We start from the raw sequence: 17043 nt of genomic DNA, 5'->3' as shown, positions 1-17043 counted from the left end.
TTTCCCATCATAACTACACACTGATTCACTCTATTCACATGTGTGTTACCTCAGTGGCCTTGTGATGACAAAAGTACAATATTGTTCCTTTTTTTCCTCCCACCCAAGCCCCTAATACACACCTCCTCACACATCTGCACACACATGCACAGTACAAACGCCCACACGCTGACTGCACCTCTGTAGTTGTGAAATGTGTTTTTCTGACACATGAGATGAATTAAATATTTTTTCCAGGGCTGTGTGCTTTGAGGTACAGTTTCACAGGTTCATCTTTTATTCTTTCATTCTCAGCTCACACATGAAAGAAACAGCATGAATGTCTCCGTAAACAGTCAGGAAGCTCACAGTCTACCAGTAAAGTAAGGCTGGATTACCAATTCATTACTGTAGGCAAGTGCCCTGGGGCCTGTAACCCCCCCCTCCCCCCAAGGGAGGGAGGTGGATGTGTTTGACTTTGACACCGGAGGCAACACTGGTTTCTGCATTCTGGTTTTTGCCTCTGACACCTAACCAAACCTTAACTTAGAGGTGGCAGATTAGGAAACTCTTGAATGAATCATTTTTGTGGTCATACAGGTCATTTTGGACACATTTTGTCAAAATTTAGTTTGAAGACCTTTATCATTCCAGTGTACATTGTTTTTACATGGTGAACATTCCTAATTAATGTGTAATAAATCAAATTACCATAAACTAATTGACACATGGCAAATCTAAGATAGTTTGGGGGAGTACTGGTTGGTTTTCTGGGGGCAATGGGGCCTTAAAACTCATTTTTGCTCCTGGGGGCCTCTATGGAAGTTAATTCAGCCATTGGACAAAGCTGGCAATTTTCAGTATGTATGGAGAAAATAACCCATATCACATACTTCCATTTGGACAGAGGTGAATTAATTTCTCTGAGTCTTCCAGGAGTTTATTGATGGGGTAACTATGGGAACTACAGATTAAGTAGAATTCCTATTGCGTGTGTGCAACCCTGTAGGGGTTAAGCCTCAACCTGCATCCGCACAATAACTTAATATTAGGGAAATCACTGCGGGCTGTGGCACATTTATAATGCAGTAGCAGGAAATGTAATCCGGAGAGCGGCTGTTCCGCTGGGGCAGAGCAGGGTAATTGGTTAGTGGACTTAGCTTAGGCTGCTTGAAAGGACTTGGGTGTTTTGCTGAGACTTTGGACAAGGTCTCTTGGGAATCCCAATTAAAAAGCAGAATGCAGAATATGGGTCTTATAAGGGCCAACAAACAAGGCAAGATTTGCTGCTTGGAAAGCACTCCATGTCATGGCCAAGGAGAGCAAGCTGCATTGATTGTAAGTCTTGGCTGTGCACTGATTGAAAACTGGTACTTAGACGCAGTTTTCAGGTTTCTGATGGTTGTGGAGCATATCATAAAATATATCTATTTTAATGCACTTTTCGCCTCAATTTCACTCTAATGGGATCCTACAAGAACACACTGTTTTCTGACAAAGTTGAGACTTGTTTTGTCTTTGCTCTTCTCACTGGTTTGAAGCAGGACAGGGTTCACTTGGAAAAAGATGATGTCACATACATCTGTGCACCAATCCAAATTTAAGGACATTTGAATCATTTGAGACATTTGAATGGGTTGTTTTTGGTCTTGTCATTCACATCTGATCAAATCACACACACACACACACACACACAATCCCGATGAAGCAGATTAGCTGAGTTTTTAAGTGTAAACTCTTGATAAATAATGCCTGAATATGTTTTTTTGTTGCTTATTTAGTCATGAATACTTTATGTTATGGTGAAATACATTATAGTAATTAATTTGAAGTTTCAGGGGCTTTAATGTCAGAAATGTTGTTTTCATATTGATGCCAAAATGTGGATTGGGGACCCTCAGGCTTTCTGGGGTCTCTCAGTAAAATAAAGGATTATTTTCATTTGCTATTCACTCACTAATGGCTGACACAATGGGGAATGTATAAATATGCTATAAATAATTCCAAGCTAACTATAAATGCCCTCTCAGATGGGGGTTCTTAATTGGGACAAAATCTTATCAAATGGGATCTGAGGATTAGTACAAATCAGACCCTTTGAAATAAAAAGGTTTAGGAACAGACCTGACACACAGCCTTTCTCCCCCCAAAAAAGGGGGGGAATCATTTTGCATTATGGTTACTTTTAGTCATTTCAACTTTCATCCGAGTCAGATAGTTATGAGTAATGGCAGAGTGCACAGCACCATGGACAGCGCATATCTAACCATCTGCTAAATCCCAGATGAAAATGTTCTTCAAAATGAGCACACAATTTCCAAATCAATATGAGAACAAAATGGTTCTCAGATGGAAATCATCTTCTAGGTCGTCCCTGAGACTTTCTTTGAGCAAGTTTTATGGTATTGTTTAAGGTATACGGTTTGAATGTATAACTCTTTCTATGTTGCATAGGAATGGAGACAATGAAACATGAGTCCTGCAACCAAACACCACCTGCACACAACTTGTATCTGGTGTCAGCATGCACTGGCCAGAGCCGGCTTGATTTTCATTCCACCCCATGATTAGTTATGTGAGTTCATCAAACTGTGAACGTGTAATATTATCAGATCCACACTCTGATGACTGGATGATGGGCATCCTGTGCAGTGATTACTCAGCGGATATCATCAGAGAAAATATTTATATAATATGAATTATCAGAACATCATTGTTACCTCTGGAAGACTACATAACAAGGAAAAAATGACTCTCAAACAGTTGATATTTTTCTGGTCTTAGCACATTAAATGTGTGCTATTGTTTCTAGTTTATCAGCCCTATTAAACCACACCTGTGCTCACACACCATGTATCTGGTGAGCTGGACTGGGTGTCACTCAAGCAGATCCTATTGTTTAGTGTAACACCATCACTCTGGCTATCCCAGGAATCCAAATGCACCTCACTGGTCGCAAGCTAAGAGGAGGGAGCCAACAAAACCTTCAACGTCTCACCTCTCATCTATCTGGACCAAGAGACCTGCCTGCTCCAGAAAACTTTCTCTAACTTAATGGTGCAGTTCTGGAAAATACACAATACAAGTTTCCTCTATACCACAGCCCAGGTAGGTGTCACATGTCAGTACGTTTTTATGATTTCTTCTTTTAGTTGTTGTGCAATTGCTTTTGCAATATTTTCAGAATTTCATGTTTATTGATGGTTAATGTACACAGGAGAAATGATCAGTTTATCTAATTTTGTGGTGACAGATTAAAAACTATATATTGTAAACATTTCATTAAAGGAAACACTAACCCTAACCCTAACCCTTTTTTACAGTTCAATCTTAGCTATGACTCATGCTGAAATGCTATATCTTAAGAGTATTCATGCCATGTGCTTGTGTGAAAAAGTATCGCTCTTCATCATGAACTGAAATGGTTATAAGACATTTACAGACAGATAGGTGTAAATATCTATTCTACTGCTTGGTTTTATCAAATTCATTCACATTCATGATGAATTGGTGTGACTTAGCAACATTTACACTGATAAAACAGTGAGAGAAAAGAACAAACTTCATTAAAGCAGACAAGGTCTAATCACAGATTTGGTTTAATTCTCTGTATTTTTGCCTTCATTTACTATTCTCTGTCCAGAGTTTCAGCCTTCCTTCACCCTCCTGCATTCTGACTCAGTGCTCCAGCAGCCAGATGGAGCTCTCTTCACTAAAACCCAGCATCCCGGCTGATTTAAATGGCCATTATCACTGTGGTTATTTAGGATCCATCATGCCTGAGTGAGTGTAGAGACATCCTGCACAGAAAGCAAAAGATAGTTGCGTAATTTTAAAAAATGAAAACATTAAATGTAGCCTAATTATAGATTGCTATTTTAACTTCACAGGCATGTTGTCAGTCAACAACATTTCACCAATACTGCCAGGAAGAGAAGTAAAGTTCGCCTCAATGACCAACTGTGGGTAGATTTATTGTAACAAAATCACTAAAATCTTATAAAAAATATTCCTCAGTGGTGATGCAGAATGATAAAATGTTTTTGTTTCTTTTCTCAGCATACCAAAACCAAGTGATATAAATATGACGTGAGTACTTTATGTTTTAACCTTTCCAGTAGATGCATGAACAGACTGATTTATTTTTTTCAAAGCTCCCTACTGCCTGAAACTTAAACTTCTTTATTTAATAACCTCTAAACAGGGAGAAAATGATTAAGATTGCAACTCCAAAAGAACATCCTTATGCATCCCACATCTCCCGGTTTGCAATGTTCCCATCCTTTCACTCTCCAGATGACCCTGACACAGGAGTCAGAGCTGCCTCCCAACCTTTCCTCAACCCCCTCATCCCGACTGGTGCACCAGATGTCACTCTGTTGAGCAAAACTATAGGTGAGAGGGTAACATATTGTAGTAAAAAGTAAAAAAAGGATAGAGTAGAATAAATGTGTTCAGAAAAGTCTTCAAGGTCCTTTATCTCTATGTACAGGTGGTCCGTACTGGCATGAGATCTTGGAGACACCCAACAGAATCAGGAGGAAGGCTGCTGTATGGACAGGAGAACATGGTTTCTTGAATGTGAGTTGGATGTGACTCTCATTGTCACTGAAGTTAACCAATACATCAAACACCTGTTTTGATAATTTTCTAAATTCACCAATGTCCTCAGCATGCAAAGCCACTGAAAGGAGACGGCCAAGTATTCTACCCCACTCCTCCAAATATAGTGCTGCCCAACCCTAAACTTCGTGACTGGAATTTCACATTATCTGAGCGGACAAGCAACATGCTGAAAAATATGGAGAGGACACACTGGGTCACCTCTTATCAAATGCACTACACAGGTAAGTGTTTTAATATGTCTGCAGAAAGCTGAAAGAGCACAAGGACAGAGAGTACAATTTGGTATTGGAAATAACAGAAGACAGTGTTTAGAAGAATAGTGTGTGTGCATGATGTTAGAGTCAATAATCAATAAGCTGGGTATCTGATATTCTAAGTTTTATTTCTTTAAGGATCAGGGCCAGCTAATCCTCTGAAGATAGATGACTTCAAAGAAAAAATGAGTGATCTAACTGGGATGACTTCACATGCTGCACTACTAGTAAATTGAATCAAGAATAATGTACAATGATATTTACAGTGAGCCATGTGGTGCATGAAACTACACTAATGAGTTCCTGTTCTTCCAGAGAGAAAGATCCTATCCTGTGTTTGTTCCCTCTAAACCAAGAGAAGGATGGAGAAGAAGACAGGGGAGTCATGTTGGGAGGAGCACCTGCAGCCCGGCTGTTGCTATTCTCCAAAGTCCATCTCTAGCTCTGAACCAAGGCACTGCTTCAGCAACTATACACCAACAAAGGCCACAAGAGATCACAGCTAAGCATAATGAAGCACCAGATCCAAACCAAATGGGTCATAGTCAGTCAGAGTACAGCAGTGGCTCCATAGAAGCAATGAGCACTGAGCTTTCCCAGGAGGTCTTACGCAAACAAAAAGCTAAGAGCAAAAGCTCTGCATATCAGGGCAGGGAGAAAGAAAACTGCAAAGTCAAGTTTGATGAAAGTCTCATGCAAGAATCTGTGTCACAGAGAAGCCAAGAGGCTAACGCTGCTCAGATCGCAGACACAGAGAAACCCGTGGACCTGCACAACCGCCCACTTTCCCAGGGAGAGATAGAGGTTAACAGAGAGAAAAGCTCAATTGAGCTGTGTGATGAAGCAAGCAACAAAAATAAGTATTTCAAAGTTGGGAAAAATACATCTAGCCTTAGTCAGGCAGCTGTAGCCAAATACCAGGAAGATATCGAATCACATGCTGAGTTATTATCAAGGGCAGCTTCAGAAGAGAAGAAACTGCCAGAGGGCAAAGAGCTGCCACGCAGTATCTCTAACCCCTGCATCCTGCCGAGGCCTCCTGTCCTGCCTGGCATTCGCCCTGTGGGAAGAGCTGGGACTGTGGGTAGAGGAGGCGCAGCTCTCAGCCTTCTGGACCTTCAAGATTCATTCAGTAAGTCGGAGGCCCATCGCAACTTCAACAGCTCCAGCACACGTGCTGCTGTCAACCTGAGGGACAACGTAGTCACGGGGAAAAAACATGACTTCTATGGGATCAACTGCTTCTACCTCCATGGATAACCTTATGAGCATGCACATTTCAAGCAAATAAAGCCCAAATAAATCTTGTAAGCAACTACATATGAATCACTCTTGAATATTTAATAATGCTACCAAGAATAAGCAGTCGAGCCTGAATGAAACTGATCACCTCTGTCCTATCGCTTTATGTTCAGTCATTTGATATGTGTTTTTTTCACTTTTAGATCAGACTTTCAGGATTTTGAATGCAGTTTCTAAATATTGGATACTTAATTATATATCTGAATGTGTGGAGTGCAAAAAAAGCTTTGAATTTCTTTTGATTTTTCCCCACCTGAAATGACCTACTGAAACATTCACAGAGGGAGAAACCACATAAGTAAAATATTTCAATGCTATAAATTTTCTGGCACTTCAATTTCAACATTACATATAGATTATTGGTTAATTTTCACAACAAGATATTCACATGCTCCCACGATATCCCCACCAAAAACTGGCTGGCACAAAAACAAAGACTGACCATAAAGGCCTCACGACAAACTATTTGCAGTATCTATAAGATTTCTCACATGTTGACAGTAAAATAGTTGTCTCTTAAGTCAGTGACTCATTATTTCTTTCAGATCCACACAACTTTGCAGACTGTTTACTGAGCAAGAAGTGAGTTAAATTAGCAGACATTGTTCATTTGCAAACATTGTTAATTTGGTCTTTGCTTCTACACATTTCATTTGCAATATTCATTAGAGCTCAGGATGTGTTATACAATAATGGTCTTATATAAGGTTCCCTTAAGCTGTAGCTGATTGTAAGGCTAGAAAAGAAAAGAAAAGAAAAGAGAAAGCCCCTCAAAGCTGTTCAGTTCAGGCTGCATGCGCAGTCCACACAGCAGCATTAAATTCATAATTCTGCACAGACAAATACTTAGTTCTTTACTGTAACCTCTCTACTAATTTTGCAGAGGAGGACATTTGTATGAGGCTGAAGATTTTTGTCCCCCCCAAATGTGACACAGAGTTCACCTCAGAGAAATGTGTTGCCTGTGTTATGGAATCCGCCTCCCTGCATTGTAGGTGCTGCAGTAACCTTCTACCTCGCCAGTGTGAAAGGAAAAAACGCCTTTTCACACGTAATCTGTTGCAGTCAGGCTGACTTGCTATGAAAGATTTTTTTCTATGACAATAAGTCCTTGAGGACCAAGTCTGCAGCCTTGAGTGATATAACAGCCTCATTTTCAGTCTTTCAGGGAGATAAAAACCACAGCGAAATGGACCAGTGCAATTTCCATGCCGGATATTGTACACAAACTCAAGTTTTGAGGCTATTTCTAAGGAGACAATTCCCTAAAGGCTGCCAAGATGAGATTTTGTTGTTGATTCGTTTGTTTGTTTTTAGCTAGTATGCATGTGCAACAAACCTGCACTTCTGAAAAGCTGTCACTGCCACATTCAAGGTCTTGTACATTTTTCAAACCTTATTCATTTATTCAGGTTTATGCTTATCAAAAATTGGTTGCATGAGATGCTCAATTTCTCTCATTGTGCAATGAGGAAGACTGAAGAGCTGTGATTCAGCTCTTTGTCCAGTAGGGGGCAGTAGATCCTCATATTAGGCACCAAATTCAGCCAATTATCATTCCACCTTCATTTCCTACTTCTGACAGCGTATATCTTGTCATTTTGGTGATGTCGACTTAATTTTTGAGACTCAACAACATTTTTAACATTATCTTTTTAAAAATAAAAAATAACAATGCCAGTCCTTATCTACAAACAGACACAAGTATGTAAGATTCAAATGCACCCTAACAATTACAGAACCTAATTAAACGACGCTAAAGTGATGAGGGTGTTTCCACATACTTTGTCCTTGCTTTGGGGGTCCTCCAAAGCGCGTCACGGAAAAGATGCTGTCAATGATGCAAACCCCGCCCCTCTCAGGCGACGTTGTGCGGCGTTCTGCATTTTCATTGGAGCTTGTCTCATGTGTCAGTCAGCACGTCCCTCCTCCATACAGCCGGGGACAAACTGATGCTTTTCACAGCGGCTGCATGTGTGTGCATGTCAGACTGGAGTGGTTCAGACTATCATCATTTTTTCTTCAGTGGCAGTTCTCTCCCCTTTGGGCTACATAAACTATCATTTGTCCGCCGACCGAGTGTTTCTGAGATCTCCACCTTCATCACCTGGAAATAACATCTGCAACTCTGTCAAGGTGAGTGCGCTATTTCTTTGACAAGTCAAATTCAGTTGATATTAGTTCATTATTTCTGCTATAATGACACAAGCAAGACTTGTCAGCCCTTCTGGGAAATGAACAGGAGGAACAGTTGCATAAGTCGAGTGCATTTACAGTAAAAGTTCATTGCAGTGCATGTTTTCTTGCTCTTGGAGGCAGGATAACTGAAATATTTAACAACCGTTTCAGAGAGTGATGTAAAATCTCACTTGTAAAGCTTCAAAGTGAAGCAGAAACAGTAAACTACATTATAAAGGCGTCAGCCCACTTTAACACCCTAATTAAACTCTGCCTGTAAGGTTTTCTGAGCAGTCTATCTTTTGCAATATTAGTGAGACGTTTGATCAAAACAAAGGACAAACACTAATAGATCCTTTCAGTCTCCATGGTAACTCTTAAGCCCCTTCCTCTTCCTCTAAACAAGTGAAGACAAGTTGTGGGGCAGAAGTATGTTTCCATACAAACCTAATACACAATTAGGTCTCAGCAGGAGAAAGCTATCAGTATAACCCAGTCACAAGCCAAAAATATGAATAATGTGCCTTCATGAGTGGCCTGTTTCTCTCATGCTGAGTGGATGTAGGTGTTTGTGATAGTGATCCATTTTCGGTTTTGATCTGGGTTTAAGCTCAGCATGTTACGCTCACCGCACAGTATGGTACATTTGGAGCAAAAACAGCAGTATGGATGATTTTGCTGTATTTCTTTGCTATGCAGATAACAAATGTGCTTAGAAAATATGAGTAGTAATTAAATCTGTACTCCCTGATAATTACAATTCTGTGTAATCCAGCATAATAATAGTGCTTCTCATGCTGAATATAGGACTTGGGCCAAAACTTGCCAGGTTTAGTCAAAGCTTTTTTGTTTGGTAAAATATTACTTTGGCTCACATACAGAGTAGCTGTAATTTCACGACTTACACGTGACTACATCTCAGCTCTTTTGGGTGTTGTGTCAACAGTGCAACAGAGAAGCCTTTCAGGTGCTGTTTTGTTGGGCTGTGTGTGTGTGTGTGTGTGTGTGTGTGTGTGTGTGTTGGAACATGCGTGAGGCTCAAAATGGGTTACTGAGAAAATCTGTAAACCTGTCTGTCATGACGTTGAGTAAAGAAGGTGGATAGTGTGCACATTAAACCCCAGATTGATATAGATGTGAAGGACAAATGCAGCATCCTGCAGTGGAAAAAGAAAGATAGTCTGCACGATGAATTTTACACCCTCAGGGCTTTCTTGCTGGAATATTTGCTCGTTGGAATGTGTCAATAATTAAAAAAATACTTACAGCATTGAGACTCTCTCCTACTTTTTTTTTTTTACCACTGTCACAGCAGTGCTCACTTGGGACCGAGGGTTTTTTGTTCCCATCACTCCTAAATCAGTGTTTGCGGTTTGACACAGGGACACTGTGAGGGAGAGGAATCAATAGAATCTGTGGAATGCAGAGGCAGGAAAGAAAAACATCTTTGTCTGTGCAAGATATGTAATTTAAAACAGCAGAGGGGCGTTGTGTTGCATGAGTTCACCTATACAATAATTTCAGTTTTCCCTCAGTGTCAAGCTGAATATTTGAATAAATGTGCACATTCATGTAATTCATTCATCTAGCCTGTATTTTTGTGCTGACTCTATATGTTAGAGGGAGTGATTTCCAGTGCAGGTTTCCAGGTCATCTGTTTCACATTGTTTTGCACCGTGTACTTTTTCTTTTTCACAGCTGACTGCAGATGATACTGCACAAGTGGCCTGTCCAATACGTTGAGAGTTACCAACCAATTAATCAGCTGAGTTGGTTTACAGGGCCGTAGTGGAAATGAATGTGTGTCACTTTCAGTCAATGCCATCTAAATGCTACACAGTTACACAGTTGTATTACATCTGTAGCATTGCTCCAGGATCCGCACTGTTTTAAATATCCACTAAAAAACAGGTGAATAATGCAGGAAGTAGCTAAACAGGACCAGTGGAGCAGCTGCTATGAGCATCTCATGCATGTTGCAGGTGCTGCCTCTTTTTGCGTGGACAGTAGGCCAACATGAATAATTCACAAGTCTTAATATGGAAACAGGTTCTTGTGATTTTAGGCATGAAGTAGCAAAAAAGTCTATAACAGAAACTGTTTGTGTCATAGTCGCAAGGACAAAAAGCATGAGTTAATTCAATTAGATTTTATTTGTAATAAATGAATAGAATCATCAGCAACTGTCTTGTTAAGTTTGTCTGTCAGACCATCTGATTATAGTGACATGGTTTTCTAATGGCAGGTTGCTGCTCGTCTTCAGCCTCCTCCAGGCACCAGAGAGGCTGAAGTAAACTGATTTCATAACTACCTTAGAGACTGCCAGATATCAGCATGAAATTTTAACAAGGGCGGAACAAGCACATACTTTTAGCTTAAAAACAATAGCGCCCTGCATGAGTTTTTACTGAACTCTCCTATACAGCCTTGGTCATTTCCTTGGTTTGTACAGTAGGACTGAATTATTCAAAATGTTCACCATCTTTGAGGATGGCAGCTCTGATGTGCTTAAATAATGTACGGCTTTGAGTCCAGAAGTAATGTTTTCAATTTATTTTTACCCATTTTTTCCCATTTGGGCAAATGGTAAGTCAGTCTTGGCGTGTAAAGGTCACAATTACAAATTTACAAAATTATTAGTCTCTGAAAAAATAATTTTATAATGAAGAATTTGATGACAGTCTAATTTACTGAATATTGCTGATGTTAATCAATTACAAATACTTGATCAGGTAAGGTGAAAAACTATTTTGAAAAAGTACCCAAGTGACACTCTCTCCATAAATGTTCTATCTTTGACGAGCATTTATCTCTGTCTCAGTCTATTAATCAATTACATGATATATCTCTAATCAAAATTATGGATTTCAGGCTCTGTCATGATAGCAATGCACCAGGTGATATTATCAGATCTTGACTAGTGGTCCCTCTGTTTATATTCTTCTAAATGAGAATGTAGTGCCACCACCCCATGTAAAGGGCAGAAGATGGTATTTGGGCACTAGAAACCTTTAAAGGGATGGTGCAAAAAAGTAGGTCGGCAGGCTGGAGTACATGCACAAAAAAGTGAGCTTTATTAACAAAAATATGAATTAAACAAAGGCAAAAATGAACCCCAGGGAAATTCAACCAAAATCACTTAACCATAGCAAGAAACTAATAAAATCTGCAGCCTCACAGCAAGCTACTTTCCTCTCTCTTCCCTACTCCCTTTAATAGACCAGTGACTGGCCTTTTACCTTCTCAGTCTCACCTAAGTGGAACGTACAATCTCAGGTTACCACAGGGTGAGCTAGACTGATACCACGCTTCCAAAACACAAAGAAAAACATCAATGTAGAATTTCTGTTAATGCTGACAATAACAATTTCCTATGGTTACATACACACAGCTAAGTGCAGCTATGAATGTCATTTACTACAGATCAGTTTTATCCTTTCTACCTCAAGCAAGAACCTAGTGACTCACTACAGAGTGCAGATAATGATACACAACTCTTGGCACCACCACTGATTAAGCAGACAATCTGCCCCACCATCACACCTCTCAAAGAGAACAGGACTGAAGCCCTTCAACAAAATATAACATTGTGAGACACAAAATACTCTACTAAAACCTGTATAACATTTGTGCAACATGACTGAAATGAACAGAAACAAAATTAGTGATTTGGAGAGGAACAACATTTTCAGAGGGAACAATTTTGTTTTAGTCTGTGCAGGATCCCTGCTTCGTTTCACAGCAGTAGCAGTATCACATTTTTAGAGGGTGTCCCATTTATTCACAGTTAACCAGTTTAAACCAGAGCAGTGACAGTGTTAGAAATATGGAAGTTGTGCAACATAAAATAATAATAGTACATTTATTTATATAGCACCTTTAAAAAAACAAAGTTACAAAGTGCTTTACAATAAAAACAGATAATACAAGTAAGATAATAAGATCCAAAACATAAGATATAAACAAGATAAAATAATTGAAATATTTACAACAAATACCATCAGTTAAGAAAAATAACTTAGTCTTAAGAAGAGATTCAAAAGAGGAAATGGAGTTTGCTGGCCTCACATCTCCCGGCATGAAGTTTGACAGCTGAGGGGCCTGAACAGCAAAGACCCGGTCCCCTTTAGTGACAAGTCGAGTTTCTGGAACCATTAGTAGGGCCCTGCCGGAGGATCTCAAGCAGCAATCAGGTTCATAGGGAGTTAGCAGATCACAGATATAGGCAGGAGCCTGACCATTCAAAAACCAAGCATTAAAATCTTAAAATCAATTCTAAGACTCACAGGTAACCAGTGAAGGGCAGCAAGGATTGGTGTAATGTGGTCACTTCTCTTAGTATGTGTTAAAAGTCTGGCAGCTGTGTTTCGTATCAACTGAATGGATGTTTCGCCTGCTGATACCAGCATAAAGTGCATTGCAATAGTCAGGTCTGGAGGAGATAAAAGCATGGATGTGTTAAATGGAGTGGAGTGTGGAGCAGGTGGACCCAAGTGCAGCAGACCGTAGGCAAAGCAAGGCTGAAGAAAAACTTGGCAGATCAGAACAAAACAGAATACAGAACAATGCAGAACAAACAGAACAGGGGATCCAACAAAACTGAACTGAAAACCAGGACTTAAATACAAACTGAACTAATGAAACAACAAGGAACAGTTGGCAAGACACAAGGGCAGACTGGGAGCTGATTGGCTGGGGAAGACACAGGAAACAGGGCAGGGCTAACAAGACAAGATGTGAAGGGAAACACAGCAAACCAAAAACCAAAAACCCAAAAACAAGTAGGTTCAAGAAAGCCTTAAATGCCAGCAGGCCAAATAAATGGGCTGCAAGATAATCTGAGAGACATGTAAACTCAAAGTCTAAAACATAGATCTATTCCATAATCCAAAAACTGATACATAACTACTTGAAATGTGAATTGCTTGATAGCACTAAACCTGGCAGCTCAGTGAAACCAGGCTGAAACACATTCACAAAAACAATCTGATAAATTAACAGATGTTCTAACACTAAACCACACATTTCAGCTTTCACTTCTGGTTGCTCTTCCAATAGCATATGTATTACAAACCAGGCAGTTAAATGACTGTACAAATGTTCACTGCAAAGAGCAACAGTATCTCAAGCAATCCTTAAATATAATCTGGAACTAATCTGTCTTTCTCCCACTCAGTCCAGTTCAACAAACTGGGAAAAAGTCTGAGGGCATCTGGTGGACTGGTGGAGGGACATAGAGTGAGACTGGGACAGAACCATAACAGGATTACCTTTTCTAAGTCTGCAGAGGAAAGGAATGACCTGATCTTGGTTAACTGTCTCAGGCCAGAGCGGGTAATCATAAACACTTCTGATTTGGAGTCATTCAACTGCAGGAAATTTTTGGACAGCCAGTTTTTAATTTCAGCAAGGCAGAATATAATACAGGAAACATCAGTGATACCAGGCTTTAACAGGACATACAATTGGTTGTCTTCCGCGTAGCAATGGAAATCAATGTCCTGTCTAAGCATGATTTGCCCCAGGGGTAGCATGTATATAGTGAATAAGAGGGGACCCAAAATAGACCCCAGGGGGACCCCACAAAAGGGGAGAGCACAAGAGGAGGAGGCAGCTCAGAGAAGGACATTACAGAGAAGGACCTATTCGACAGATAGGAGATGAACCAATCCAGAGACACATCATTGTTACCAATGTAGTTCTTCAGACAGCTCAATGAGTAACTAATCAATAAGTGGGTGTGCATTAAAGGCACGACTGGAAGCTCCTCTGCAAAGTTCCTTAACACTGTTGAAAGCACACCTACAAGTATTATCTTATACCATCGTCATTTGCCAACAATATAAAATAAAAGCATTCACAAATTTTTGGTGAAAGTTTTGCACTCAAAATTGAAAGGTTATGAAGCAAGAGCTTACCATTGTCATGACAACTTGCCACACTGTACTCGCTGCCAGCCTGAACCGAGGCATAAAATTCACATAAGGTGTCATTTAGAATAACTACATAGTATGTCTCCAAATCAGTGTTCTTTTGTTTTTGGTAGAGAAAGTCTCTCAGTATATTAACTGCCCATTTTGTTGCCTTTTTTGTATAAATCTCATCCTACTCTCCCTCTATCATTTTAAGCTCTTCAGGTCAGGTCAGGTCAGTTCCTTGTGCCGTTTTTCGCTTGGTTTCGTTCTTCTCTTCTGCATTTCTTTTTTCTCTGCTCTGTCCCATTCTTCAAAACTTCATAACAAGTAAGCTTTGACAGCTTTGCTCTTTAATGTTACTATGGTTACAAGTTGGGTATTTAGAATGGTGATTAAAATTGAGCCGAACTACGTGTGCATTAAACGGTTTTAACACACATCTGCCAGCCAATTAGAAAAGAGTATTCACCTAGACCATGGTAAAAGATATTATTAATACATTTTAGTGCAGAAACTTCAAGGCTCTTGGCCTTCAGGTCTCCTATTCACCCAACCACAGCATGTCTGGATGGATCAAATATTACAAAGACTATGTACATTTCACGCAGTGTGTTATAGCATTCCTAGCAAAACAAGACATTTGAGGTTGCATCTTTGGCTTTGGAAAACGGTGATCGACATCTTTCACTATTTTCTGACATTTTATAAATCAACCAACTATTCAATTAATTGAGAAAATAATCTACAGATGAATTGATAATGAAGATAATTGTTAGTTGCAGCTCTACAGTACAGTATATGTTGTGTTACGTCTAATGTCCAAATCCAATGCAGCTTTTTAGATGATTCAGTCAGTCAAATCAAGCAAGATAGTGGCATTTTCACTGTAGGAGAGTACGCATTTATTTAGCTTTAAATTAAGTGTTGTTAAAATTAGGTCAAAGAAACTCTGCAGAAAAGCAAACCAATTTTCCAAGATCTGTGGGTGAGATGCATTCAGACCGCACACCACAAAAAACACTATGAATAAAGTCTTCCGATGCATGACTGTAGTCAAACCACAAAAACACAAGCTCGTCAGAGACAAAAGTTTTCTGTTGCTCTGTGTGAGCCCCCCACCCTCTCTGTTTTGGAGGCTACAGTTTGAGTCAGCTTGCGTGTAGGAATGCTTTACCAATGTAGCTGACAGAGTTCAGGCATGAAGTAAATCTCTCAAGATGTGGTAACTCACAACTTCTCAGTCAGACAGTTTATCTCTGTCGGTCCTTAAATGGAAGGTAATGGAAGACAATGCCATGTCTAAATATATCTGCACTCTGAGGACTTTGAGATTGCTTGTGGCAGTGCAGATGTTTTTTCCACTTTTCATGATATCTTCTTTTAAGCCGCCACATCCATTTTTATAATATAGGATCAGCATGCTAACAATGACAGGGAGCCTCGCAATGTCATCGTCCTCTATACTATGGGTCAACACCTCTTAATTAATGTGAGATTGGAGGTGGAGATACCGCTGATGCATCCTAATCAGAGCAGTGGTCGAGTTGTACTGTAAGCGCTGTAATGTTTAATTTGGAAAGCAACAGCTGGATCAGACTGTCATACAAGTTGCTTTTTTCATGACTCCTTTGTCAGTGAGTGTGTTGAGCTAAGCTGTGACTCTGCCTCCTAATGAGCCAGTGTTGAGTTATGAGGCTGCCAGGCTCCCCCACACTGCAAATATAACAAAGAGGAGGACCTCTGCCGCACTGAGAGCAGACAAGAGAAAAAGAGATAGAGAGAGAGAGAGTGCTTGGGTGTGGGAGAGGAGTGAGCATGTCGAGGATGTGGTTGATTAACAGGATGCAGCTTGGCGTTTGTGAGTGAGTATATGATACAGAGCCCGTCATATGTCAGACAACAGTAGGCGTGAATGAAAAGACGTCCTATGGAGCTGACAGTTGCTGAAGAGGGACTTAATCTGTTTCTCCCTCATTATTACCCTCATAACTCTTCAAGCTTTTTCTCTCAGGGTGAATATGAGGAGCCTTTCGAAGCTCAAGAAAGATACAAATTCTACTTCATACTGCTGAAAATGTAAGATCACAGATAGCAGAGAGTGGCGTGCACTCTTTAAGCTCACCAGAGTGAGCTTGTTTTTGGCTGGACAACAACAGCTGAGCCAGCCCTGTAACCGCAATTGACTGAGTGACTGACTGACTTAGTAGTGTTGCCAGATTGGTTTGATGCTTTCCATCCCAATAAGTGCTCAAAATCTGCCCAAATTGATAAAAAAAATGCCCAAATATTATAGAAAACAAACAATGCAAATTAATTTATTAACAATAACAACAGTATTGTGGCTCACCACAATATTTAAATATTGCATATTAATAAAACAAGTGTTCACAAGTGCATTAGGATGCAGATACAAGGCACCAGAATACATCCTAATGCAATGATAAAACTATAAATCCATTTCTGCCCCCTGCTCTAAAAATAAACAGGAAAATAAAGGGACAACTCAAATACCAAAAATTTGACCTAATCTGGTAAATTGCAACACAAGCCTTGACAGTATGCCAAATTGAAGTATACCCCCCACATACACGCTCTCAAGAGAGACAGAGAGAGAATGCTATCAAAGAGCCAAATAAATAATGATAATGCAAGCAGCACAACTGAAACATAGAGGTTTCTCTTACAATGAAAACACATATTAAAAAATGTTTTACCTTCACGCCATTTACCATTTTAACTTCTAACTAGGTGTAGAACTTTGTACAGTCACTTGGGCCAGGTGAACAGGC

General features: G+C 39.9%; 2 protein-coding genes across 4 annotated transcripts in view; both read left to right on the top strand.

Annotated features, from left to right (window-relative positions):
- The first annotated feature begins 3754 nt into the window (after positions 1-3754).
- Positions 3755-6119, top strand: LOC137190673 (sperm-associated microtubule inner protein 4). The gene is made up of 9 exons (XM_067600197.1): positions 3755-3762; positions 3870-3941; positions 4039-4068; positions 4184-4374; positions 4472-4560; positions 4652-4826; positions 4998-5086; positions 5175-5638; positions 5789-6119. The coding sequence occupies exons 1-9, from the start codon at positions 3755-3757 to the stop codon at positions 6117-6119; spliced, it is 1449 nt and encodes a 482-aa protein (XP_067456298.1).
- A 1970-nt stretch (positions 6120-8089) lies between these two features.
- osbpl3b (oxysterol binding protein-like 3b) overlaps positions 8090-17043 on the top strand; it is a 39715-nt gene continuing 30761 nt past the window's right edge. For 2 of the 3 annotated variants that reach the window (XM_067601726.1, XM_067601725.1), the window contains exon 1: positions 8091-8297. The gene's annotated coding sequence lies outside the window, so the exon portion shown is untranslated. Of the gene's footprint in view, positions 8298-17043 lie in introns of all 3 variants that reach the window. The other variant, XM_067601727.1, reaches the window with a different exon arrangement.

This window comes from Thunnus thynnus, chromosome 10 (genome assembly GCF_963924715.1).
Source record: "Thunnus thynnus chromosome 10, fThuThy2.1, whole genome shotgun sequence".
Classification (NCBI taxonomy): Eukaryota; Metazoa; Chordata; class Actinopteri; order Scombriformes; family Scombridae; genus Thunnus; species Thunnus thynnus.
Note: the sequence above shows the minus strand (reverse complement) of the source record. Positions and strands in the feature narration are given on the sequence as shown.